At 41.5% G+C, this 23359-nt stretch overlaps 1 protein-coding gene across 3 annotated transcripts in view; it reads right to left on the reverse strand.

Annotated features, from left to right (window-relative positions):
- Nucleotides 1-23359, reverse strand: part of Pde11a (phosphodiesterase 11A) — a 514960-nt gene that overhangs the window by 448663 nt on the left and 42938 nt on the right. The window contains exon 1 of one of the 3 annotated variants that reach the window (XM_004857742.4): nucleotides 20308-21781. The exons of 1 other annotated variant lie outside the window; for it this stretch is intronic. In XM_004857742.4, coding sequence (XP_004857799.2) covers nucleotides 20308-21219 — 912 coding nt within the window. In that variant the 5' untranslated portion in view covers nucleotides 21220-21781. Of the gene's footprint in view, nucleotides 1-20307; nucleotides 21785-23359 lie in introns of those variants that run through there. One more of the 3 variants, XM_087200900.1, reaches the window with a different exon arrangement.

Consider the following 23359-nt stretch of genomic DNA (forward strand, 5'->3'; position numbering starts at 1 on the left):
TCTGTTTAATTTCTTGTTTTGCCCACTGGATTCATTCTGCTGGGCTTCCTGGGCCTGTGATCCTCATTGTCTTTTCCTAGGATTTTGTCTAAAATTTTTTGGAGTGGTGGTTTGGTATTCATGAAGTTCCTAAGGTGCTCTTTGTCACAGAAGTATCTTATTTCTCCATCCATTTTGAAAGATAGTTTTGCAGGGTACATCAATCTAGGTTGGAGGCTGTTTTCCTTTAGTGCTTGCAATACTTCACTCCAAGCTCTTCTCTCCTTGAGGGTTTGTGTTGAGAAGTCTGCTGTGAGTCTCATGGGCTTTGCTTTGTATGTGATTTGTTTCTTTTCTCTAACTGCTTGTAGAACTTTGTTCTTTGTTGGGTTTCTGGAATCCTAACAATTATACGCCTGTGTGTTCATTTTTTTTTTTTTATCAAGGCTAGTTGGAGTCCTATATACCTCACTTATCTCAATGTCAAGTTCTTTTCCCCTATTTGGGAAATTTTCTGTCATTACTTCTGAGAACAGTTTTTTATGTCATCTGCACTCTCTCCTGTTTCTTCCTCAACTCCAATCACTCTGATGTTATCCTTCTTTGCACTGTCTAGCAGCGGCTGGATTGATTTTTCATGGTCCCTTACTATCTTTAAGAAGTTTTTCTTTTCCTGGTCACTAATTGCATTCCTATCTTCTATATCTGAGATTCTATCCTCGAATTGGATCATTCTGTTGTGTAAACTTTCAATGGAGTTTTTAATCTCCTGGAAATCTGTTTGTATCTGTTTTATGGATTCCATTTGTTTCCTATGTTGGGATTCCATCATATTCCTCAGCTCCTCTATTTTTTTATTTGTGTCTGCTCTAGATTTATTAATCATGTCTTGCACTATGGCCACAACATCTGCTGTTATCTGAGAAATTATTTCTGATTTCATTTTTTTCCAGGTCCCCTTTCGTTGCCAGTTCAGGGAGTCCAGGTGGTTGAGTATCAGATTATTATATCTCATAGCCCTTTGGTTTTGCCTTAGGTAATATAGAAGTCTCATTTTGGGACTTATTTATGTGTCTTCTCATTTCAACAGATGCAGTCCATAGTGCCTTTGTTTAGGCGACTTTTTGCTCACCCAGTGGTCTTGAATTCTCAGCAAGCCACCAAGCAGCTTTTACTCTGCTGCTCACCAGTATCACCAGTACATAAATTCTGGTGGCCTTCTAGATCCTTGAGCTGACCTGTTGTCTGGGTGGGCTTCTGGCTGGGGCCTGACCACACTGGCATGGTATCTAGGTGTCCCTCTTGCTGGGGCCCCTATGTAGCTATTGTCTGGGAGGACCTTTGGTTTGGGGCTGTGCATCCATTTCTGTTGTCTGCGCAGGCTTTGACTAGGGTCACCACACACTTATCAATGGTATGGGGCAAGCCTCTGAGTATTGCTGGTGTTCCTGTGTAGCTCTTCTCCAGGCAGATCCCTGGCTGTGGCCAATGGTATGGCGAGCCTCTGGTTGAAGCCCTGTGCTCTTGCAGCCCCTTTCTGGGCAGGCCTTTGGCTTGAATGGGTGTGCTGGAGCCTCTGGGGTTGGGGCGGAGCCCTGGCTGGGATCCACTTATAGCTGAGCTGGTCCAGGCCACACAACTGCTCCCAGGGATCTGCCTGCACTCAGGGATGGAGTGGAGGGCCTCCGCCGGCAGCCCTCATCCCTGTCCAGCTCCTCTCTGGGTAGGCTCCTGGCTGGGCATGTGTGTTTGAGCCTCTGGTGTTGGGTAGACCCCTGGCTGGGATCCTCCTGCAGCTGCGCCTGGGATCTGCATGCACTCATAGGTGGAATGGTGAGCCTCTGGCGGGAGCCCATGTGCCCATGCAGTTCCTCTCTTTAGGACATTTTATTATAAACTTTACAATACAGAATAATGCTAAAAAAAGATTATATAATTTATGAAATATAATATTGAGGTGGTTGATCTCTGTAATATCTCATCCATGCATCCTTTTTACTTAGATTTTTAATCATTTGCTTTTATAATTTAAAAACTGGATTCAGAACTTCAAAAGGATAAAACATAGAATTAGGTTAGATGTTATCTAGTCAGGAAGGCATATCTGAATTAGAGAGAAAACCCTGACTTAAGCATAGTTTGCTTCTGGCAAAACAGGTAGTAAATTCATCCTGGGTTCCCTTGAAACTTACTCTTCTCAATGAACCTAACCTGGGTCCCATTACTAGTCTTACCAAATGCTGAATTTATTTCTCTTAGTGTTAACTGCTAATTTTTTCACTGCTAAAGGGCTCTCAGAGATGTCTGGAGATTTTTACACTTGGAAAATCCAAAAATGTTGAGGGGAATTAAGCCATAATAGTACAGTAGAAATATACGTTGTGAAGTTGTTAGTTTAAAGGAGATACTGTTTTCATATTGTCCCTATGTCTAAAGCCTATCTTGTTTTTGTGGACTTACTAATGTTCTTAGATGGGAATAATTATGTAAGAAGGGTTTCTTTGATTTTTGATCTGCAGACAAAGAGACTCAAATCATTTGATATGACATTTATCTGCAAATCATCTATTGCAGTTGGTGTGAAGATGCAAAAATAAATTTGAACCCAAATAATTTCCTTCTTAAAGATATGACCCAATGACAGTGTAAGGAATGGCTTATCACAAGCTATCCTTGAAATATATAAAGACATTATCCTGCTCTTCAGGTAGAGCTTTATTACAAGTCATCCAGGCTCCACTTTTAGTCAGATGTCATCCCCGAACATCTCCTATAGACTTCTAGAGCAGCTGCTCTTAAGATTATGAGTGGCTCCAAGAAGACGTTCATGCAGTACTAAGCATAACCTTTTAAAAAGCGACTAATTTAAACTTGTGGGCTGAATTATAAGGTTTTATTCTACTCATGGAATTTTAGAGCAAGAAAGTTTTAAATTGTTTTCTTAGCCCTCACATGTTACCAAGTCCACAAAGAACAGGAAAATGCCCAAATTCCCACAGGTTATGAGTGCAGGGCAGCCCAGCTGTGTACCACTTCTGCTCAAAGACCTTCTACCTTAAAAATGAAGGCAACAAGATCTTGAATAGTCTGGTTCCACCTTACTACACATTGTTACCCAGGAGAGCAATTCAATAACTCCTTGTTGCCAGATAAATATTTTATGTGGGAATGCTAAAGAGTGGAATTAGAGAATGGTTAGCAGGCAGTTTTAATAATGAGCTGAAAGGTAACAGTGACTTGTCATAGCTGGGGCAGTGGAGGTGGAGAAAAGTAGGGAGATTTGAGACCTGTTTAAAGAGTGAGTGAAAAGAACATTTGCATGGATCCCTTGTTGTGGGTGAATGAAAGGAAGGAATCATAGATGATGCCCATGACTCTAACGCTGGACAACAAAGGATGAGAAAGATAAGGCAGAGGCCGGACACTGTTGGGGGCGGGGTGGTAAAAGAAAGAATTCTCATGTTTTTGTTTCAGAAATAACAATCTACTTTATAGGAGGCATGGCACATGTGAGAGGAGAAACAATGCTTCTACTGTCTTTGGATTCCACAGGGAAAGTTCCCTTAGCCTGCTCAGTCTTTGAATCTACTCCTTGCTCTTCCCCAAGGAGGCAGGAGGAGCTACCTGATTAGGGGGCAAAGGAGAGTGCACAACCCAGGCCCTTCCTTCTCTTCCTCTTTAGGAGTCAGACTCCACACAAACAAAAAACTAAGAAACAAAAAAACAAATCAAAACACCTGCCTTCTCTGTTCTGCAAGGCTGTAAGCTTCAAAGGGTAGACTACTCATATGAAGAGGACTTCAGGCATCCAGCCTTGTCTGTACCTGGGAAGATAGGTCTATTGAACTCTGAAGTAGAATTTTATAATTTCCTTGCAGATATACACCCAATATCTGCTTCAGAAGTTATAAACATGTACTTTGATGTCCCATATGCATTTTGCTATGATGTGAATGGGTTCGTGCAGAAGTTCATGTGTTGGGAATTCACATGTTAATGGTATCTGGAGGAGGAATTGGGGGGAAGAAATTAGGATTAGATGAGGTCATGAGGATGGGGCTCCTCTGATGGCATTGTTGGCTTCATAAGAACAGACCTGAGCTAGCGCACTTGCTCTGTCTCACCATATGACAGGCTCTGCTGTGTTGTAAGGCAGCACCATGCCCTTGGAATTCCCAGCTCCACAGAACTTTGAGCTACATAAATCTCTATTCTTTGTAAATTGTCCCGTCTTTGATATTTTCTGATAGCAACAAAAATCAATTAAGACACATTCTTCTTTTGTCTTATTTCTCAAGTCACTGGGTCAGGGGAGGGGAAAGAGAAGTTATACACTGGCCTTCTCAAAGTTGAAGAGTAGGAGATGTAGCAGGAGGAACACAAAATTCAAACTCTGACACTATGGCTCTGTGGCCTCAGGAAAAGGATTGAACTTCTCCACGCTTGTTTCCTAATCTATAAAAAAGAGAAGATAACACCCACTCCATCTTTATCTCTGAGTTACTAGGAAGATTACATGAGATAATTCTGTACAAGTGTCAGGCACATAGTAATATTCAAATATAGGAACCATCACTTTTATTCCAAATGTACTAAGGAATTTATAGATGGAATTTCTGCAAAGAAAACACTGAAAAAAACTGAACTGTTTTTTTACAGTACTTGTACTGTAACAATAATTATTATGAATATTATTTTACTGTACATGTCATGTCTCCTTAAGTAAATAGTGGATCAGGGGATCATTCTTCAGGGAAAAAGGGGAGGCAGTCATTTCATGCTCATTTACTCAAGTTTTCCTATTTCAACTGTTGAATTACTGATGTATTCTTTAGCTTTCTATATTTTGAGGACTACAAATGCATTAATCATGAATGGATTCCTTTATCAAGGAAAGAAAAATGTCTTTCATAAAGCTGGAGTGATAAAAAATAAATACACTTCCACACAGGTTCAAGGACCAAATTCTGCAAGAAGCAGTGAAGACATATACAGATCTTAAGGATCTGTGTATTTCTTAGTCAAGACAAAATGCCAGCTCTCAGAAACATAGCTACACCACTTGTACAGTTTGGTTGGCTTTCCCTTTGGTGGACTGTCAGAGAAGGGCAGCACCAAGTCCTGTGGCTGCATTTTACAAATGAATAAGCAAGTTTTCGAGTGTTAAAACACTAAGGGAGAAGAAATATAAAAACAGATGTATTAAACCCCACATGATTCTTGGTGGATTCAAGAAGATGAGAAATATTTCTTTTTGTGTACGAAGAAATAAAAAAAGCACCACTGTGGGGGACATTCACCATCATTCACCAGGAACTTAGGTTAACAAACACAGGCCTCAAACAATCCATGGGCCTGAGAATTGCTGACATGGAAAGTTCTGTGTTGCTGTTGCTGAGTTCCTGGTGCGTACCAGGCTAAGAGATATACCAAGGAAAGAATATTTATCATTGTGCTCATTTTAATAAAAGCTTAGTTGTTGTATGCTAAGTGTTTAAATACCAATTTCCTCATCAGTTTCCTACTTAGAATATTTTTGAGGGGCAAGGTCCTTTTTATATTGCAAGGCTTTGACTCACAGGAAATAAAATATAACCAGGATCCACATGGAGTAGCAGTTTAAAATGTAATTACACTCTGTGTATTTAAAAAGAAAAACAAATATTTCACATATCCAATTTTAAAATGAAAAGGATACAATCATAGGCCATATGGCATATGGCATAAAAAAGAGTTGCTTTCTGAGGGGGGCTGTGAGATTTTAAAATTAAAAATGAATAGCTATTTCATGTGATAAGTTTTATTGTAAAGGTTAGAGAGGGCAAGAAAGGATGAGGAAAAGAGGAAAATGAGGGAAAAGATAGGCAAGATGAAGGAGAGGAAGTGGGAGGGAGAACAGGATCGAAGACAAGGAAAGGGAAGTTGGAGGAGGGGTGGGGGAAGCCATTACACAAAAAGAACAACTGGTGTGGCATGTCAGCAAGAAGAGATGGAAAGCACAAGACCAAAAGAGGAGGGAAAAGAAAGAAGACAAAAGGAGGAGCGGTGTTAAGGAGAGCCAGACTTCAGAGGACTTTGGAATATGTTAGGTAAATGCATTTATCAGTATTACTGTTCTGTGCACTTTGGAGAACTGATTCCTATGATCGCCATCTTTGGAAATGTCCCTTAGCTGTGTGAGAAAACTGGTCACTGATGATTTCAGAACTGCTTACTTCTCACAGGATTGAGTTTTTCTCAGGAAGTGATAAACAATCCAAATAAAAATATCTAGAGATCACAAAAGGTCATGACAATTATAGAGATGCTTCCCAGAAATGTGTACAGACTAGAGAAACATAAATACTTCCCTGGAGTGATGCACTTGCTGTCAACAAGAGTTTGATCCTGGGCTCTCCCTACACATTAATCTGGTTTAAGTTACCACCTCTACCTCACAGAGCTCCCAGTCTGACCTTTTACACTCCCCCAAGCAAATCTTTGCCTTGCTTTTTCATCACCTAAATTTAAATAAACAAGAAAAGCAGAATATATCTCCCTTGTTCCAACACTACCATTATTAAATACAACATTACTATATTCCCAAAGCCCCAGTCCAGTCATATTTAGTCATAGCTCATATCTTCCTCTCTTGCTTTCATCCTCCCATCCTGGATAATTCTCCTTCTCGACTGGTAATAGATGATGAAATGCTTGGTTCCCGGCATCTTCATCTCTCTAACATTCACAGCCTGGTCCACTGTGGCCCTGTACTCAGCCTACCCCGATCTATGAGAAATGAGAGGACTCGGCCTCTAAGTGGCCTAGCTCAGCATTACTACCTAAATCCCTGGAACTAACTTGACCTTGGAACCTAGTACAGTACTCATACTTAGGCTACTTCCCCTTGTGACCAAATAGTCAATTACATTCTTTTTCCTCAAGTATTCATAGAACACATCATGTATTTATTAAGCACCATTCACCATATGCTAAGTGCTATGCCACACACAGAGTGCTCCAATGCCAAGAAAGCCAAGTCATATGCCCTCAAGGAGCTCACAGATTAATGGAAAGAAAGACAGATGAGCCAAAATTAAGACAAACTGAAAGAAGTGTCATATAGGCTGTGCTGTGAGAATAAGAAAGAAGAAAGAACTGCCCTTCTCATTATTCATTCTCACAGTTATAGTCATACACAGCCTCTAATCTGGGGTGACTTTATGAGCCTGCACCCAATGCACTCACACAGGGCCCCATGGCAAAAAGAGCACCCCTAACCCTTGAAGTTTAATTTCCTGTAGTGACTGTCTTGAAAATCAAAATAATTTTATTTTCAAGTTCCTGTGTTGAACATGAAATCTGACAGAGATGCCTCAGGAGTTCACATACTGTCGAGCCTCCTGATGGATTCTCAGCCTATAGCCCCCTGCCTCAGCCTCCAACCCCCTGCCTTATTTGACTCAGGGATGTAATAGGGTCACGTGACAGAGAGGCCTGTGTTGCCCACCAGCCCACCAGTGATCCAGGCAAGGACAAACGGAGGTTCGAGGCCCTTAGCGTCTCAGGTGGGATGAGGCCCTGTTTGTCCCCAGCCCAGGCTGGCAGCATCACCGCCTGCTCAGTAAGCCAGTCTGGAGCTCAGCCTGATCCTGCTTAAGGAGCCTGTTCTGGCCGAGGTTGCAGCACTCTGGGGACGGTCCATCTATCTTAGTTGGGAGCGAAGCAGGCCTGAGAAGACTGATCTGGGGGCAGGGGAGATTGTCTTTCCTGTTCTTGATGATTCCCTCATTTTCATCTTCCACTAGGAGCCAGGTCTCATCCTAACACTTGAGAGCATAACCACTTCCCTCACGCTTTTCTGTTGTTGTTGTTGTTGTTGTTGTTACTAAGAAAACCGTGGCTCTGTTGTATTTTAATACATTTTCTTCACTTAATGGTATTTTGTGAATAATTTCCTCTGATTAAATATCCTAATTAATGGAAAACCATAATCTATTTATCCAATCCCTTGGTTGGATATTTGGGTTCAGAATTTTACACTATTATAAATAACAATATAGTGAGCATTCACATAAACAGACCTTTGCACACACCCCTATAAAAATTTCCTCCAGATGACCTGGAATTCTTATATTAAAAGTAATCAATAGTCTGGCACTACATGTTTATTGCCAAATTTTCTTACCTCAATGATTCCTAAAGGCTGGCGGAGCAGTTGTGCACCCAGGAGACATTTGACAATGTCTGGAGGCTTTTAAAGTTTTCACAAGTTTGCCTCTAATAGGTAGAAGCAAGTGGTGCTGTTCAACACTCCATGATGCATAAGCGAGCTCCACAACCACAGCTGAGGATCACTTGGTCAAAATGTCAGTAGTGCCACTGCCAAGAAACCCTGTGATGCTTTGGGTATCGATTTGCCTGAACTAAGGGATATCTAGAAAGCTGGTAAAGCATTGTTTTTGGCTGGGTCTATGTGGGATGTTTCCACAGTTGTTAGCATGCAAGTCTGAGTGGACTGGGTAGAGAGGATCAGTCCTCAGTGTGGTCCAAGTCCAGAGAGAACAAAAACAAAATACGGTGAAAATCCCACCCCATATGTACATATAACTTGTATATACTCTTCCTTTCCTATCCTTGAATACCAAAACTCCAGGCTCTCTGGCCTTTGGACACTGGGACTTATACCAGCGGCACCAGGGGTTCTCAGACCTTTGGCCTCAGACTGATGATACTGCTACCACTGACTTCCCCGGTTCTAGAGCCTTTAGACTTGGACTGAGCCATGCCGTCAGCACCCAAGGGTCTTCGGCTTGCACATAGCCTGTCCTGCAACATCTCAGCCTCCACACCTGCACGAGCCAGTTCTCCTAATAAATCTTTTCTCCTCTACTCACCTAGGGATTGATTGATTGAGCCCTGCTCTTGGGTCTTTCTCTGCAGAGAACTCTGACACACACCCTAACCTACACAGTGGCCGCATCAGTGAGTGTCAGTCTTGAGACAAAATAGAGACTCCTAATAGAGGCTTTTCCACAGGATTTACCAAGTACCCACCAGCTGCCAGAAGTTGTGGTAGTTACTAAGTTAGCACTTGAAGAAGACAGTCAGATCTATAAGGAAGAGTGAAGACAGGAGGTAGCTTGGAAGTAAATTTAGGCTTTACTTGCTAATGAGAATGGATATTTCTATATCCTCATATATTTCTGAATAATTTTGTATTACATTATTTCCATAGAACTACTAATTTTTACACAACCTCACAAGGTTGCTACAAGAAATTACCTTTATTGCTATATCACTACATACATGAATGCTTGATTCTGTTTCTCTTAATTTTTAAAACTTAAAATTAGTTCTTCCTTCAGCAGAAAACCAAGATCTTAAATGTGAAATATTTGAATGATGATAGTTGCTCTTTTTTTCTTAGTTGGCCTTTTCCTTCTTTAATTTAACATAGCAAAATCTCAATTTGGTTAAGTTTGAGGTAAATGTTTTTCTGCCCTTTGTATTTTAACTTAGTAGGCACTCTCTGAGTACCAGTTCCTTTCTGACTGTTCACAGCAGGCATAAGCAAAAGGGAGGGGCCAAAGCAAAAGCTCTTCCTCTGGTTTCTTCATTTTAAACATGGATGGCAAAAGAGAAAAGGGAGATGCTCCAGCTAGCAGCTGTGCCCTCAGCCTCCACTCCAGAGATTCCTGGCTCTGCCCCCTGCAGTATCAGTGCCTGGCACATTCACTGCCTCTGACTGCTCACCTTCTCATATGTCTGCAAAGAAATCTCAGTACTGGATCAAAAGGAGATGCTATGGCTATCCTGGACTTTCAAAGCTCTTGCTCACAAAAGAAAAAATCTGATCTAGTCTCACATTTCTGAAGAAAAAGAAGAAGAAGGGGGGGGAGGGGAGGGGGAGGAAGAGAGGGAGAAGGAGAGGGAGAGGGAGAAGGGGGGTAGGGGAGAAGAAAGAGAAAGAGAAGGAGGACAAGAAGGAGGGGAAGGAGGAAGAGGAGGAAGAAAAAGAGGATGGGGAGGAATCAGAAGGGGAGGAGGAGGAAGAAGTCGTACTAACTGCACAGAGTACACACCCTCTCACTTAGCAGTCTTATGGCAGCAAAAGGATACAACATAAAGTGGCCACTAGAAAGAAGGAACTATAGCTTCACTTTTCTAGAGGACTTTATGCAGAAAAGAATCAAAATCTAGGAAGCTTTCCTTAGTAATTAGGTCATAATCCCAAGCCTACAGGTCTTAATTACATTACAGCTGTTATTAACCTTTAACTATATAATCATGCACATTAACTTACCAAATACCCATAAAAATTGTAAGCTCATTAAACTGTGCACAGCTATTTAAATGAGAAGGGAATACCATCCAATTGTTTTAATTGAAAAAAGTGAGGTTAAAACATTCTGGTAATCTGATAAAGTAGTACAGATGGCATAAATGCATAAAGGATAATGCACAACCTTAAAAATAACATTATTTCCAAATAGAAATCATTAACAAAGCTTGTCTTTTAATTAATAAATGTTCAACACATTTAAAATTAAATTATTTCATGACTTCCATCCAGCCTAATAGATTCTTATTTTTTGCTAGATTATAACTTCCTAGAAGTTTCAATTTTTATAAGACCTTCTGAGAATATATGAAGCATAAGATTATTTCTTGGTTACAAGAACTGAGGTTCACTGTTCATCTACCCTTTAATGTTACCCACCAGAATTTATTTAGTTTACAAGTGCTTGACCCAAATAATGTCATTTTAAAAATCCTTAGGATTCCACCAGGAAAAGTCCAAATGATCAATCTGGAGATTTCATATGGGGATTTGCAGCACAGAAACCCAACATATACTTTTGGTATCACATCTTATACAAGAAATTAGGCATATTGGTCAGTTACAAAAAGAAACTCAACACATTTGTGCTTGTCAAATGAAAAATGTGTATTATGACCAGTAAATCCTCATACTTAATTTTCACTTAAAGTATCTCACTACTTTATGTTTTAAAATAATCATTACCTACATATAAGGTATCCTGTATGTGTGATGTGTCATGTACATGTGCGTGTTAAAATAGAAATTTTGTTCTAATCAGGAATGGCAAGACACACAGATACAGAAATGACTGCCATGAAGGAAGAAGTTTCTCCTCACAGACCCTGATAACAGGGAGCACAGTATGCCACACAAGGCTGCATGGGGAAGGACCAGGGTCAGTCAGTGGGCAGAAGTAGTAAGGTTTGTACCTGGACCTTTGATAATTAAGGGCAAGGGGAATATTGGCTTGGAGTGTGAATATTTGATAGAAGGATGGCTGGGGGTGTGGGCTGTGAATTGATGAGTGTATATATAGAAGGCATCCCCAAAGGGAAGTCCTTTGCTCTCTTTAGGAACTAGCTAGCCTTGGGAGAGGCAGTCTCTCCAGGATGCCCAAATGTCAAAGCATCAAGAATACAGAAAATAAGAGAATAGTCAATACAAGTACTACCATATTTTAGATCAGAGTCCCTTTTCATGTTCCATGGTCAGCCCTGTGAACTATGGAATGTGCATTTAAAAACATTAATAATGACTTCCTTGCATTTACTACTTTATCCTTTTGCAAAAGCTTTTCTACCATCTCAAGAGAATATAATTAGATTTCATGATGTGATCCTTACAAAACACTGTAAGACAGACATATCCTAACATATCATTGCTTTTCTAGCTGAAAAAAATGAAGGCAAAACTAAGAACAAAAACCAAAATTCCAATTCCAAGTTTAAAGTTTGTTCTATTACATTGTGATTTCTTTTACAGCACCATGATTAGTAAAAAATTCAATTCTTGGCCAGGGATTTAGCTCTGTGGTTTCGCCGCCTGCCGAGCAAGTGCAAGGACCCGAGTTTGATCCCCGGCACCCCCCAAAAAAGAATTCAATTCTCAAACAAATTAGTTTAATTAGGCTGTGTAGGGGAAAGTTTTCATAAACTGAACCAAAGTTATCTCTTCCATCTAGGTGTGTTTGGCCCAGGCTACTATCTCTGGAGTTTCTTTGGGGATATAGAGTATGGAGAATAAATAGAATTGCCTTGCTGAGGCAGGAGGATCATCATGAGTTCGAAGGCAACCGGGGCTATACAATATGTTGAAGGTCAGCTTGAACTACAGAGTGACATCCTGTTTCAAAATCAAAACAAAATAGTAAAAAAGAATAAATAGAATTATTTGGAATGAATAAGGCAGTCAAATGTCATTATCACATTTACGAACTCTTTTCAACAGGTTTAGATCACCATAATCCATATATTCATGAAATTTAGTGTGCAATTCAAACAAGGCTATTCCTAGTGGATATGCTATCAGGGGTGTTTTATCTTCAAGAAGTTGTACTGTCTGAATGAGGTAATCATGAAAAAACTAGAAAATTCAGCTAGCCCGAGCAGTCATGTTCCACCCTATGCCCATCTTAGAAGTTTCCAGAAGGAAGGGTATTGGTGCTTATTAGTATTTTGTTAGGGCCAGTTTGTTCTCTCTAAAATGCAATGAGGTAAAAGAAAAAAACAAATACCCCCCTCCAAAAAATTCAAGGAAAGTTTTGGATACAGCAATGTGGTAACTTGATTGATGCAGACAAGCAGTTCAGAAAGTTCACCAGTTTTATGGGCTTCAGAAGCCCTATTTTTAAAAAAATCTTTAAAACAGGGACCAAAGAATTAAAAGATGTGTTTAGAGGATGAATTTTCTGATTGGTCTGTCTATATTGTCTGAGTAGGCTGAACGTTTTGCTTTAGAGGCATGTGAACTGACCAAGGCAGGCATCAGTGATAATTACTCACTCAAATGAAAAATCATGCACAGAGTATGGTCAAAGAACATGGTGAATGTTTAAAGTTTTAAAATGTATTATGGTAAAAAACACATTGACATTAGTCCTCCTGAAGATACTCACCTTTCCTTCAAACTCATTCATTACATCATTCTTGTCACCTTCTGAAGAAGTTCTGGAAGTCCTCCTTTATTAGTCCTTTAGTTATGCTCTTCTGGCTGTTTTGATTTCCTTAATCCATTCAAAAATGTTTACCTTTCATGATAATTTTCACTTTGGGGAATAGGCAGAAGTCACATAATGACAGACCCAGTGACAGGTGAGTGACATCACATTGTAACATTTTTAGAAGAGTGCCTTTCCATTGGATGGCATTTGGTGGAAGCATTCACCACATTTTGATCACACCTCACAAAGACACTCATTAAAGAGGGCTTCCAGAACTGCTTTAAAAAGTGGCAAAAATAAGAGGATAAGTGTGTTTGAACAGAGGAGTAGTTAGGGGATTAGTGAATGTATCTTCTATAGTAATAAATTGTTTTATTTAAACATTTACTGTATATTTTCATCACCCCTGTATAAGGTCCTATATAGGGCCTACTGCAGCATATGTGGAGTGGGGAAGTCATGACTTAGATCTCAAAATTTTAAATTTAAGCAATTATTTAAGACAAGTACTTGAACAGTTATACTTCTAAGAAAGTGGAACAGGCACATTAAAGTACCACAGTTCAAAGGAGAGAAAAATCATGTCCAGTTTGGGTGGGACAAAATAGGAATTAGCAAGGGTTTCTTGCAGATGGACTTTAAAAGGTGAGAGGTTTAGACTGGCAGAGGAAAGGAGAAAGCAAAGGACAGATGAGAGCATGCATACAGTAGTTAGTGGTCAGCAGAGTCCTCTCCGGGAGTGCTGGGCATGAAGCTTCTGCAGGCCACAGATCTCAGCTTGAATCCCAGCTCCCTCCCTTAGCTCCTGAGTTGCTTTAAGCAAATTACTTAATCCCTGCTAACCTTGGTCTCCTCTTCTACAAAAGAAGGATTTTTCAGAGGGTCAAATGACAGAATGCTTGCTAATGAGCTAATTCCTGGCTCATAGGTGGTACTCCAAGAAATGAGGTTATTGTTAATCAAGAGCAGAACTTCCTTCTACTTACTATTAAATGTAATTTATTCATTCTTTCATTCAGGTGATAAAGATTTGTTGTTCTAAATTTGCAACAGCCTAATACTATATTTTATGATAGAAAACACAATTTATCATTAATATGTGGAACCTATTTGGAAGTTTGGTTGAAAACAATCACTTAATAAGAAAGGCCTGGAATTATAGAAAGCACTTTTTTTAATGCCAGGAAACTTTCTATACTATTTTAATTCTAAAAATAAATAAATTTAGCCTTAGTGTCTATAAATGACCAGGAACCAAAGTTTCTCCTAAAATATTAGAAACCTAACCCACTCTTTTATGATTAAATTGCATTTTTTATGATTCAAATTCCACTTAGCAAAAGAATGTGGTTACTCTGCAAATATTACCCTTAAAATATGTGACTGAAGTAACTGTACCTCAAGAATCTTGTTGACTTTCCGACAAAACAACGCAAAGCTGTTTCAGAGCAAAACTTCATATGGCTTCTCCATACTGAATTAAACACGAAATGATAGTGTCCAAACTAACCCCACCCTGTAAATAAACAGGTGGCCCAAACCTCAGGAACCAAAATAAATTGGTCAGATTAGTTAACATTTAGTTTATGGGTTAAGGAAAATTAAATTAACCTTAAATTACCTTTCCAGGATTCTTTAGAAACTGTACTTTTCTGGAATCTATCCTCACATACAAAGTAGCAAATGCAATTTGTCATTGTGTTTATCACCGTCATGTGTCTGTGGAGAAGAGGGGCTGAAATAGCAAAAGTTTCCTGCTACAAACAAAAGATCATTTCTGGCTGTGGATTAGTGAACTTGTTTATGGGCTTCAGAGAATTTTTTTAACACTGTGTGCAAAGCTGAAATAAGATTTCATGAAACTTCTTTATAATACTAGGCTTGAAGTGGTGTCAACATCTACCTAATATACAGATCTCTACAACACAGTCACAAGACTCTGGAACACATCCATCAGCACTACCATATTTGGGATGGAAATACTTTTGTTGTTGAATTTTCTCAATATCGAAAAGTAATTCCTTTGGATGCTAACACTTTTAATGTATCTATTTCAATGGTGATTATTCTAAAATGAGATTAAAACTGAAAATCAATGAAAATGAATGATTAAATATCACTAGAGTATTAATGTATAATAAATACAGACATGTCAGTATAGTACAATGTATCTTTAAAATTTAGTTTATAATTTTTGTTTTGTTTTCCATCTCCTCTCAAAGACAAGTGATGAGCTCTCCCTTCATATATCATGAGAAGGCACAGTAGAACTTGCATGAGCAAAGATCATTCAAAAGATCATCAAAAGTAGTCCGGGGAAAGGGATGCAAAGTATAAAATAGAAAAGAAATAGAAAAGCCTATTCAGCCACTGAAAATGGCATATAATTTAATCAGGATGGAGCTAAAACCAAGTGAAGGGCTGCAGTAGACACAGGCTGGAATAAAATTGGATGAATCCACCCTAGACTCATAATCTGGGCCAGGGCCGGCTTCATGAGCATGTGGCAGTGCAGTTGGTGAGGGAAGGGGTTACTTGAAGATTAATGCAGCCTTGTGTGAAATTCTTAAAAATTCTGTCTTTGAATTTGTGTTTTGAAGGTTAAGTCCAATTGCACAATGGAGTCTGAGCTAGAGCCTAAAAGCTTGGCTCACATTCAATCTCCCCTCCTATTCTCTGGCCAGGACTGGTTCTTGAGCATCTGATCCCTGTCCCCTAGTGGTCTAGCCCCCACACAGCCTCCCCCTATCTCCTCTCCTGTGAGACCAGGAGCAGCAAACAGGTCACATCTGCTGGGGGCAGAGGCCCACACCCCATGTCTGCCATTGCCTTTGCTCCTGCATGGGGTCTGGCTGGGGGCCTCCGGAGTTAGGCATATGCCGGGCACCATCTCTGGCTGGTGCATGGTTGTGATCCTCTCCACTCAGAGCTGGCAGCACCAGGCCACCTCCAACTCAGGAGAGGGCCTCTCACCACTCCAATGAAGATACCAAGAATTTCCCAGTTGTAATCGCTTAGGATTTCCAGCCCAGAGGTTGCTATGGTTTAGAAATCAGATGGTTAGGAAAGGTAGGCTGATTTCTTCAGCCCCAGCTGGAGCCTCCCTTCTCGTTTCCCAATCAGCTCTGCTAATTACATAGCTGGACCTACTTAGAATTCTTTCCCTTAACCCTACTACTTTAGTTCAGTTCTTTATTATGGCATCATAATAGACTCCTAATTATTTTCCCAGCTCTTCCCTGTTCAATTCATTCAGCCATCATGACCAAATTACCCAAAACACCGCTTTGATCATGCTGTTTTCAGGACCCCTGTGGCCTACTGTTAGCAAACTCCAGCCAAGTGTTCAAAGTCCTTCCTTATTTTGCACACTCCTGCTCTAATGTATGCAGTGATTTCACCAAATCAACACACTCATCATCTCCTTCACACACCTTACACTTGTTCATCGCTTTGTCTCTGCTAAGACCAGTTTGCACTATCTGCTTGGCTTCCCCTCACTTCATAACCACACCCAACTGGGAAATCTAACTCTTCTTACAGCTTGAGTGGCACCTCTTCGATGACGTCTTCCATCATAAGCAAAGTCACATAGTGAATCCAGGCTTCTCCAAGAGTGATACCATTTAGTTTTGTCATTTAAGTACAGCTTGTTTGTAGCTGTCCGTGTAGAGTACATTGCCCCCCACTGTAAGCCCTTGGAGGACAAGGAGCATGTCCTTTCACCTTTGTACACCCAAAAGGTTCCCACTCAGGGCCTTGGTTGTAACGGGATCTCAGTGCCTGTCTGCCGGGCCTGATGAACAAATGAATCTGTTGCATAAACAGATCAGGTCTTCTGAAAGCCTAGCACACCTGGAACTCTTCTGCGTCATCCCTCCTTCCTCTCCCTTCACCTAACAAAACGTCCTGCTGCTTTTCACACCCAAGCCCATCAAACACCTGTATCATCATTATCAACACTGACACAAATTCAACTCACACTTTTTATTAATGTTTAAAGTATTATATTCTGATGTTCAGAATATTTTCAAAGGGAACACCTGTTGCTTGAGTGCTCTTATTTTCAACCTCTTGAGGGCAATTTATTCATAACTATATTAAAGTGAACTGTTTAATAACTTATAACTGTCAGGGAGAAAAGGTAATTGTAGCCACTCGCATCATACTGGATACTTAAACTTAATTTGTTTTTCCACTTGCAATTCTTTATTAATCTCCTAATTTCTAGTCTGTTTTAGCACTAATTAAGGAAAATAATGCAAAGTAATGAAATAAATAGAGGGAGATTTTTGCTGCTAAAGTTTTATTCAACTTCAGTATTTCATTAAATAGTCTACGCTTGACTCAGAATGCAAGCGTATTATCACAATTTCTTGTGTCTGCAATGCCTTTCTCTTGCTCATATTATGAGCCGCCAAAGAATAAGATCATTAATCTATCAAATGATAAAAATTAAAAACTGTATGTGATAAAAATTTCATCTCCTGAAGGAAAAACGTACACTAACCAAATTAAAGCAGGTACACCTTCAAGACATATTGTGTTAGTTTACAAAAAGCTATGTAATATTTAGATAGAAACGTCAAGATGTTTACATACATGATATGAATTAAAATCGATTACAATAAAAACATGCATTTGGAAGACTGTCACATTCCATTAAGAGGAATCTGTAAGAGCAGGAAATGGAAAAGACAGGAGGAATGCTAGAACTGGGGAAGGGTAAAACATTAACACAACTCTGCAGAAATTCATGTTGCATGAATTACTAAAAAAAAAAAAGTGTAGAAATTTTGATAAACTAGGTAGGATATGGTTGGGAATCAGTAGCCACATTTAGGAGAATCTTAAGTAGAGAGTAGAAGCATAGCTATTTCTATATTCCTTGAATATAAAGTTGGCCCCAAAATGGCTCAGGGAAAGATGAGGCTGGGCAGAATGTACTGAATTGCCATCACAGACCCAGATGAGGAGAAGAAATTCTGCAAAAGAGATAAGGAGAAAGAACACCAGCAAACTAGGTATCATCATCATCATAAACTGCTACCACTTCTTGAGCAATTGCCCTGGGCCAGGTACTGTTTCAGGGGCTGCCATGCAGTATCTCATTTTATTTTATCAATAAGCCTTGCCAGGTAGGTGTTATTATTTTCACTTTGTGGATGGGAAAATTGAGACTCAGAGATAAAGAATTCTCTCTAGGTCACAGCAATGATGACAGTAGTGTAGTAAAATAAAGAAAAAGGCAGTTTTATGAAAGAACAGCGCCATGAATAAAATTAAGAAAAACACCACCAAATTAAAAATTCCTAACTACAGCATAGAAGCCATGGAAGGAAGAGAAAAGGAATTTTCTAACCAGACAAAATGAAAGCAAAGTGAATCAAGATCTTAAGCCCCAATCCACACAGGCCCTTCCCCTTCTTGCCTTTTTTCAGCCCTCCAACAACCCAGTCTTACTTTTAGCCATCACACTAACCTAGGGGAAGGGGTGGGGGGACTCGCTTTTCCCAAAGTCAGAGTCAAATATTGAACAGCAAGTTTGCTTCACGCTCTGTCTGCACAGAAAGGACAGAGCTCACAGGAAGCAACAGCTGCTGGAAACCTGATTTTCATTGCCTGTGATAACACCCACAGCCACATTCTAGGCAGCAGGAAGAAAAGTTAACTGCCAAGGAGGCCAAGAATTATGCTCTAGAAGAAAGGGCAGTATAGGAACAGCATTAAATAAAAGTTAGGCATTAAGAGAGGACAGTTAGAAAGCTATAGAAATAAGGGGGAAAATCAATTGGGAATGAACTAGAAAAGCAAACGCAATAAAGAAAAGACTGCAGCTCCAAGCTTTTATAAGTATTAACCAACTTGGGAGGGATTTTTTTGTAGTTCAAGCACACAATAAGGATGTGGAAATACTGCAATAGGGAAAACATTAGTAACAGCTTACCAATATTTTACAGATTCTTCAACATATCAATTATTAAATTATTTTTCCATGGTTTTCTTAAGATTGTAAAGAAATACACACTTGTTGCAAATCATTAATTGGTTCCTAGACTTAAACCAAAAAATTCTTCAGGAAAGATATAATAAATAATGCACCTAATCTATAACAAAAGGATAACAAAAATAGCTTTTGGATAGGCATCCCTTAGTACTTAAAGGGTTTTGTTGAGAGACATCTCACAAAAATATGACATTCCTTTTTAGTACAACTTAGTCAATTTTCTATGTAAAATAGTAAACTTTCAGATGAAATAGGGAAAATCTTACATTTACTGTCCTTGCCAACTACTTTTACTATTCCGATTGACAGCAATCAAAATCTTGACAGGCATAAACCTCCATGATACAACTGGCAGAAATAGTCACCAAATGACTACAAAACATTGATAATCAAGGATAAGAACTTTTAATTCTTATGAACTCTGAAGAAGTCTGGTAGAAAGTGACATCCAGCTTCATCAAGTGTAGTAAGTAGATACTGAAGAAATTAAAACTGACTGGCTTTCAGATCCAGCATCTAATAACAAGTTCAAATCACTGCAAAAATGAAAGGTTAGGAAAACTAGACAAATGCATGTTGTTTTTTTTCCCATGTCAAATGAGCATGTTTACCCTGCCGATTGCTTCTGGAGCTGCTACAACTTTATCAATTGTTTTTTGTATATTTTGCAAACTAAAACACTACTTGCTGAGTCCTGTTAAAAGCTGACTACAGATAATGTATACAAACCTAAAGATAACTAGCCCTTCCATTTGTCCAACCTCTCTAAACTCAACAGCAGAAACAATTAAATGGATACTGAAACAGGACAAATGCGTCAGAGGCCTAGTCGTCTGTCTTTGTCTCTCTTTACCTCTTCTTTCCTACCTCAGACCCCATGAAAGATTAAGATAGAGAAGGGTAGGGAAATACTTAGGTATTCTTTTCCCTTTCCAACCTTAAATTGGAGAATGAAGAAGCATTATGGTACCCCCAAACAGCAGAGATAACAAAATACCCATTTTCTTCAGATTTAACACTGGAATTCCAGAGCAGACATGCTTTTCTAGCTGTTCACAACTGCACTCTAAAACCATAAACTAATATTCTTAATGAGAGACTATTTTGGTAGAGAAACACGTGCTATTACTGTATAATATATGCACTTCCCAAAAGCCACTGTGTGTCAGGAAAAGACCATTACATCAAAGATGACGTTACAACACGCTAACAAGTCTAACTCAAGATGAAATTTAAATAGTAAGATTATATTGTGAAGAGTCTAAATTAATGCTATTCCTGGATGCCACAGGGTAATGGAAGGCTCAGCTCCCAAGCCAGAGGGCCTGGGGAAGACAGGACAAGGCAAAGTCCTACCTGGTAGGCATCAGGAATGTTGACGGTTTCTCCATGCTCCCCGACATAGCCAATGATGCCTTTGCCCCAGGGGACCTGCACCTCATTTGAGTTCTCTGTGCTGCTGCAAGGCAGCAGTGGGGTTCCTGCATGCACATCAAAGAACTTGGAGACCAAGCTCTTCTTGCCAGCAGCTGCCCCTTCCACTAGGAAGAGAGAGCATCGGTCAGCATCCACCATGAGACAGACAAAGATGAGGATTTTGTAGCTCAGGCTGGTGAGGTCAAGGTCATTGGAGATATCCTTGACCAGTTCCAGGAAGAACTGACGCTCATTATGCTTTTTGAGGTGGCACTTGTAGTCGATGGCCGGAGGTGGGTACTGAGGCAGATTCACCCTTGACTCCAGCAGGGCACTGAGGATATGAGCTGTGGTGGGGGGCAGAGAGCTGGCCTTCCGGAGAAGGGCCCTCCGCCGCACGCTGCTCAGGGGCTCCTGGGCCCTGGAGGTCACCTGTTCATCGTAGGTCCTGTTCACGTGGATGGCCTTGGAGCGGGCAAAACTCTTCCTGAGCTCTTTCTGAGAAGCTCTCCGCTGCAAGCTCCCATTACCCCGGCAGCCACTGGCCCAGCAGGGACTCAAGGGAACCCCGCCACAGTCCCCACCGCCAGGAGTGGGCTGACTGCTGGGAGAGCCATGTGGTCCGGTGCTGCCCCCAACGATGCTCCCGCCTCTGCCACTGCCGTGGGCCACACGACCCGTGCCAGCCAGAGCAGGCCTGGAGCCCGGAGCCCCCTGACCCTGATTGTGCCTCTGCAGCCACTTCTCCACCATCTCCTGCTTCCCCTTGCGCATCAAGTAATCTTCAAATAACTCTGGGTGCCGGTCCAGGAAAGTTTCCACCTCCCCGAAGTCCAGGCGGAAGCTTGTCATGGTCCCGGGCACCGCTCTCCCGGGCTCTCTACCCTCGGGCCAAAGGTTTACCTGCCCCGAGGAGGAGGCCTCTAGCTGTCCCTGCACATGCTTCCCCGAGACAGCATCCCCAGCTCGGAGCCACCTCCCCTGCCAGCCCGAGGCTGTTCCCCAGCCGTGGAATCCCAGTCGGAGGAGTCCGGTCCTTCTCTGGCTCGCAGTGGCTGGCCCCAACCCTACCCCCTCGTCCTACTCCTGCTCAGCACAGGTGCCAGACCCTGAGCTGCCTCCGCCGCCACCGCTCCAGTCGTGGAAACCTGAGCTCCCGCTCCTCTCGCTCCCGCTGGCTGCTGCCGCCGCTCTGCTGCTGCTGGAACCAGCTGAGTGGACCACAGTGAGAGGGAGGTTGGGCAGGACACGCCCCTGAGAGAGCACCGAGCTGGAGGGAGTTGGGAGGAGGAGGCAGGCGCGGACGAGCCAAAGTCCACCGCCGGGCTGCCAGGCTGTTCCTGGAAGAGGCTCTGGACCGCCAGAGTCTGTGTTGGGAACTCGGCTGACTATGGACTGGAACTGGATGAGAAGGAGAAAACGCGCCTAGTTCCTTCCCCCTCCTTCCTTACCTCCCAGTCCTCCCCTTCCCTGCCCCTTAATTTTTCAGCTGTTCAGAGGCCCGGGGGCCCAGTGGGAGCCCTGGTACGGAGAAGTGTTGATGTTTTGCAAGGATCAGAACCCAGTAGCCAACTCCGCGGAAAAGAGGATGCTCAGAGGCAGGCAGGCTTATTTTTCTGGGATGAGACTGTGGACTGTTGCTTCTCAGGATTCCTGGGACTGCCCAGTGCTTTGTGGGTGTTCAGTAAATATTAATGGAACTGGATTTCCTTGAAATTACAAGTGAAGTTTCCCATGTGAGCAATTTATGACTTTAACCAAATTCTCAGATGGGGGTGGTGGTGCAGAACACACAGGGACTTGGATTAGAGAGTCCCTGCCTAGCAAGGCCTTTTAGCACAGTGGACTTGAGGAAGCAAGGGCTTCCTTCCAGGCAGTCCCACACACTGGACATGAACTCATGAACTACTTGCCTTCTCCTCTTTCTTTCTCCATTTAGTCTCATAGGGCCACTAATGCTTCCTTTGCTCTCAGTGTCTGGGGCCTGTACACAGATTTCTCCTCTGTGAGGGAGGCCATTCTTTCTTCTGCCCTGGGGATGTTTTGGATCTGGTTAGGCTGAAAAAAACATCAGGTTTCCCTTGAGCCTTTTCTAAGGCTAGTGGCTAAGCCAGGTGATTAGCCAGGAAAGAGGAGCAGCTTGATGACACTTTCCTGAGGCCCAGGGGTCCTTCCGTTCCAGGAACACAAAAGCAGATGGAGAAGCTGGGACAGCAGGCCAATCCAGGATGTTGGTGATGAGGGGAACAGCAAAGGAGAATAGCAGAGGAGGCAGGTCCAGACTTCCACGGGGCCTCCACGTGGCAGAGACACACATGACTTCCAAGGTGATAAAGCTTACTCCCAGAGAGTATCTTTAGAGCCAAGCAGACAAGGTGTATCAAGCACTTGCTCTGAGGTGATCACTTTATAGTAACAGAGCAATGCAATTCTTTCAACAGACACATTCTGCAGATGGGAAACCTCTGAGAAGTTGAGTGATTTAACCCAAGCATACAGTCAGTCCATGCCAGAGCTGGGATGCATATCATTTAGCTTGGCTCCAGAATGAGGCTCACTCTTAGCCATGTCACTGGATTGTCTTTCATCCTTGTCAGCTGCATACTGTCTGCACTGTAGGGACTAAGTTAAAATGTCCTCTGCACATCCTCCTGACAGCACCAGGAAAAGCAGAGGGAGAAAGAAAGGCGCTTGTTCAAAAATTTCAAATTCTTAGCTTAATCAGCAAGGCAAAGGGCATGGCCTGGGCACTGGACACAAGTGTGAATACAACAAAGATCTGCCTTCAGGGGGCTTACATTATAGTAGGAAAAGAGCCAGAAAATCAGTGTATAGAGTAAGAGACTATCAAGGAGAAATGCTATGAAGAAAAATAACCCTTGGTGAAGGGTTTGATAAAGAAATGGGGTGGAGGAAAAGCCTTTCTGAGGAGGGGACACCTGAAGAGATGTGATGGAAATGAGCAAATGAGCTTTGTTGATATCTGGAACAA

The sequence above is a fragment of the Heterocephalus glaber genome, unplaced genomic scaffold (genome assembly GCF_053883595.1).
Source record: "Heterocephalus glaber isolate CG9 unplaced genomic scaffold, H.glaber_assembly_v1.0 deba00000347, whole genome shotgun sequence".
Taxonomy (NCBI): Eukaryota; Metazoa; Chordata; class Mammalia; order Rodentia; family Bathyergidae; genus Heterocephalus; species Heterocephalus glaber.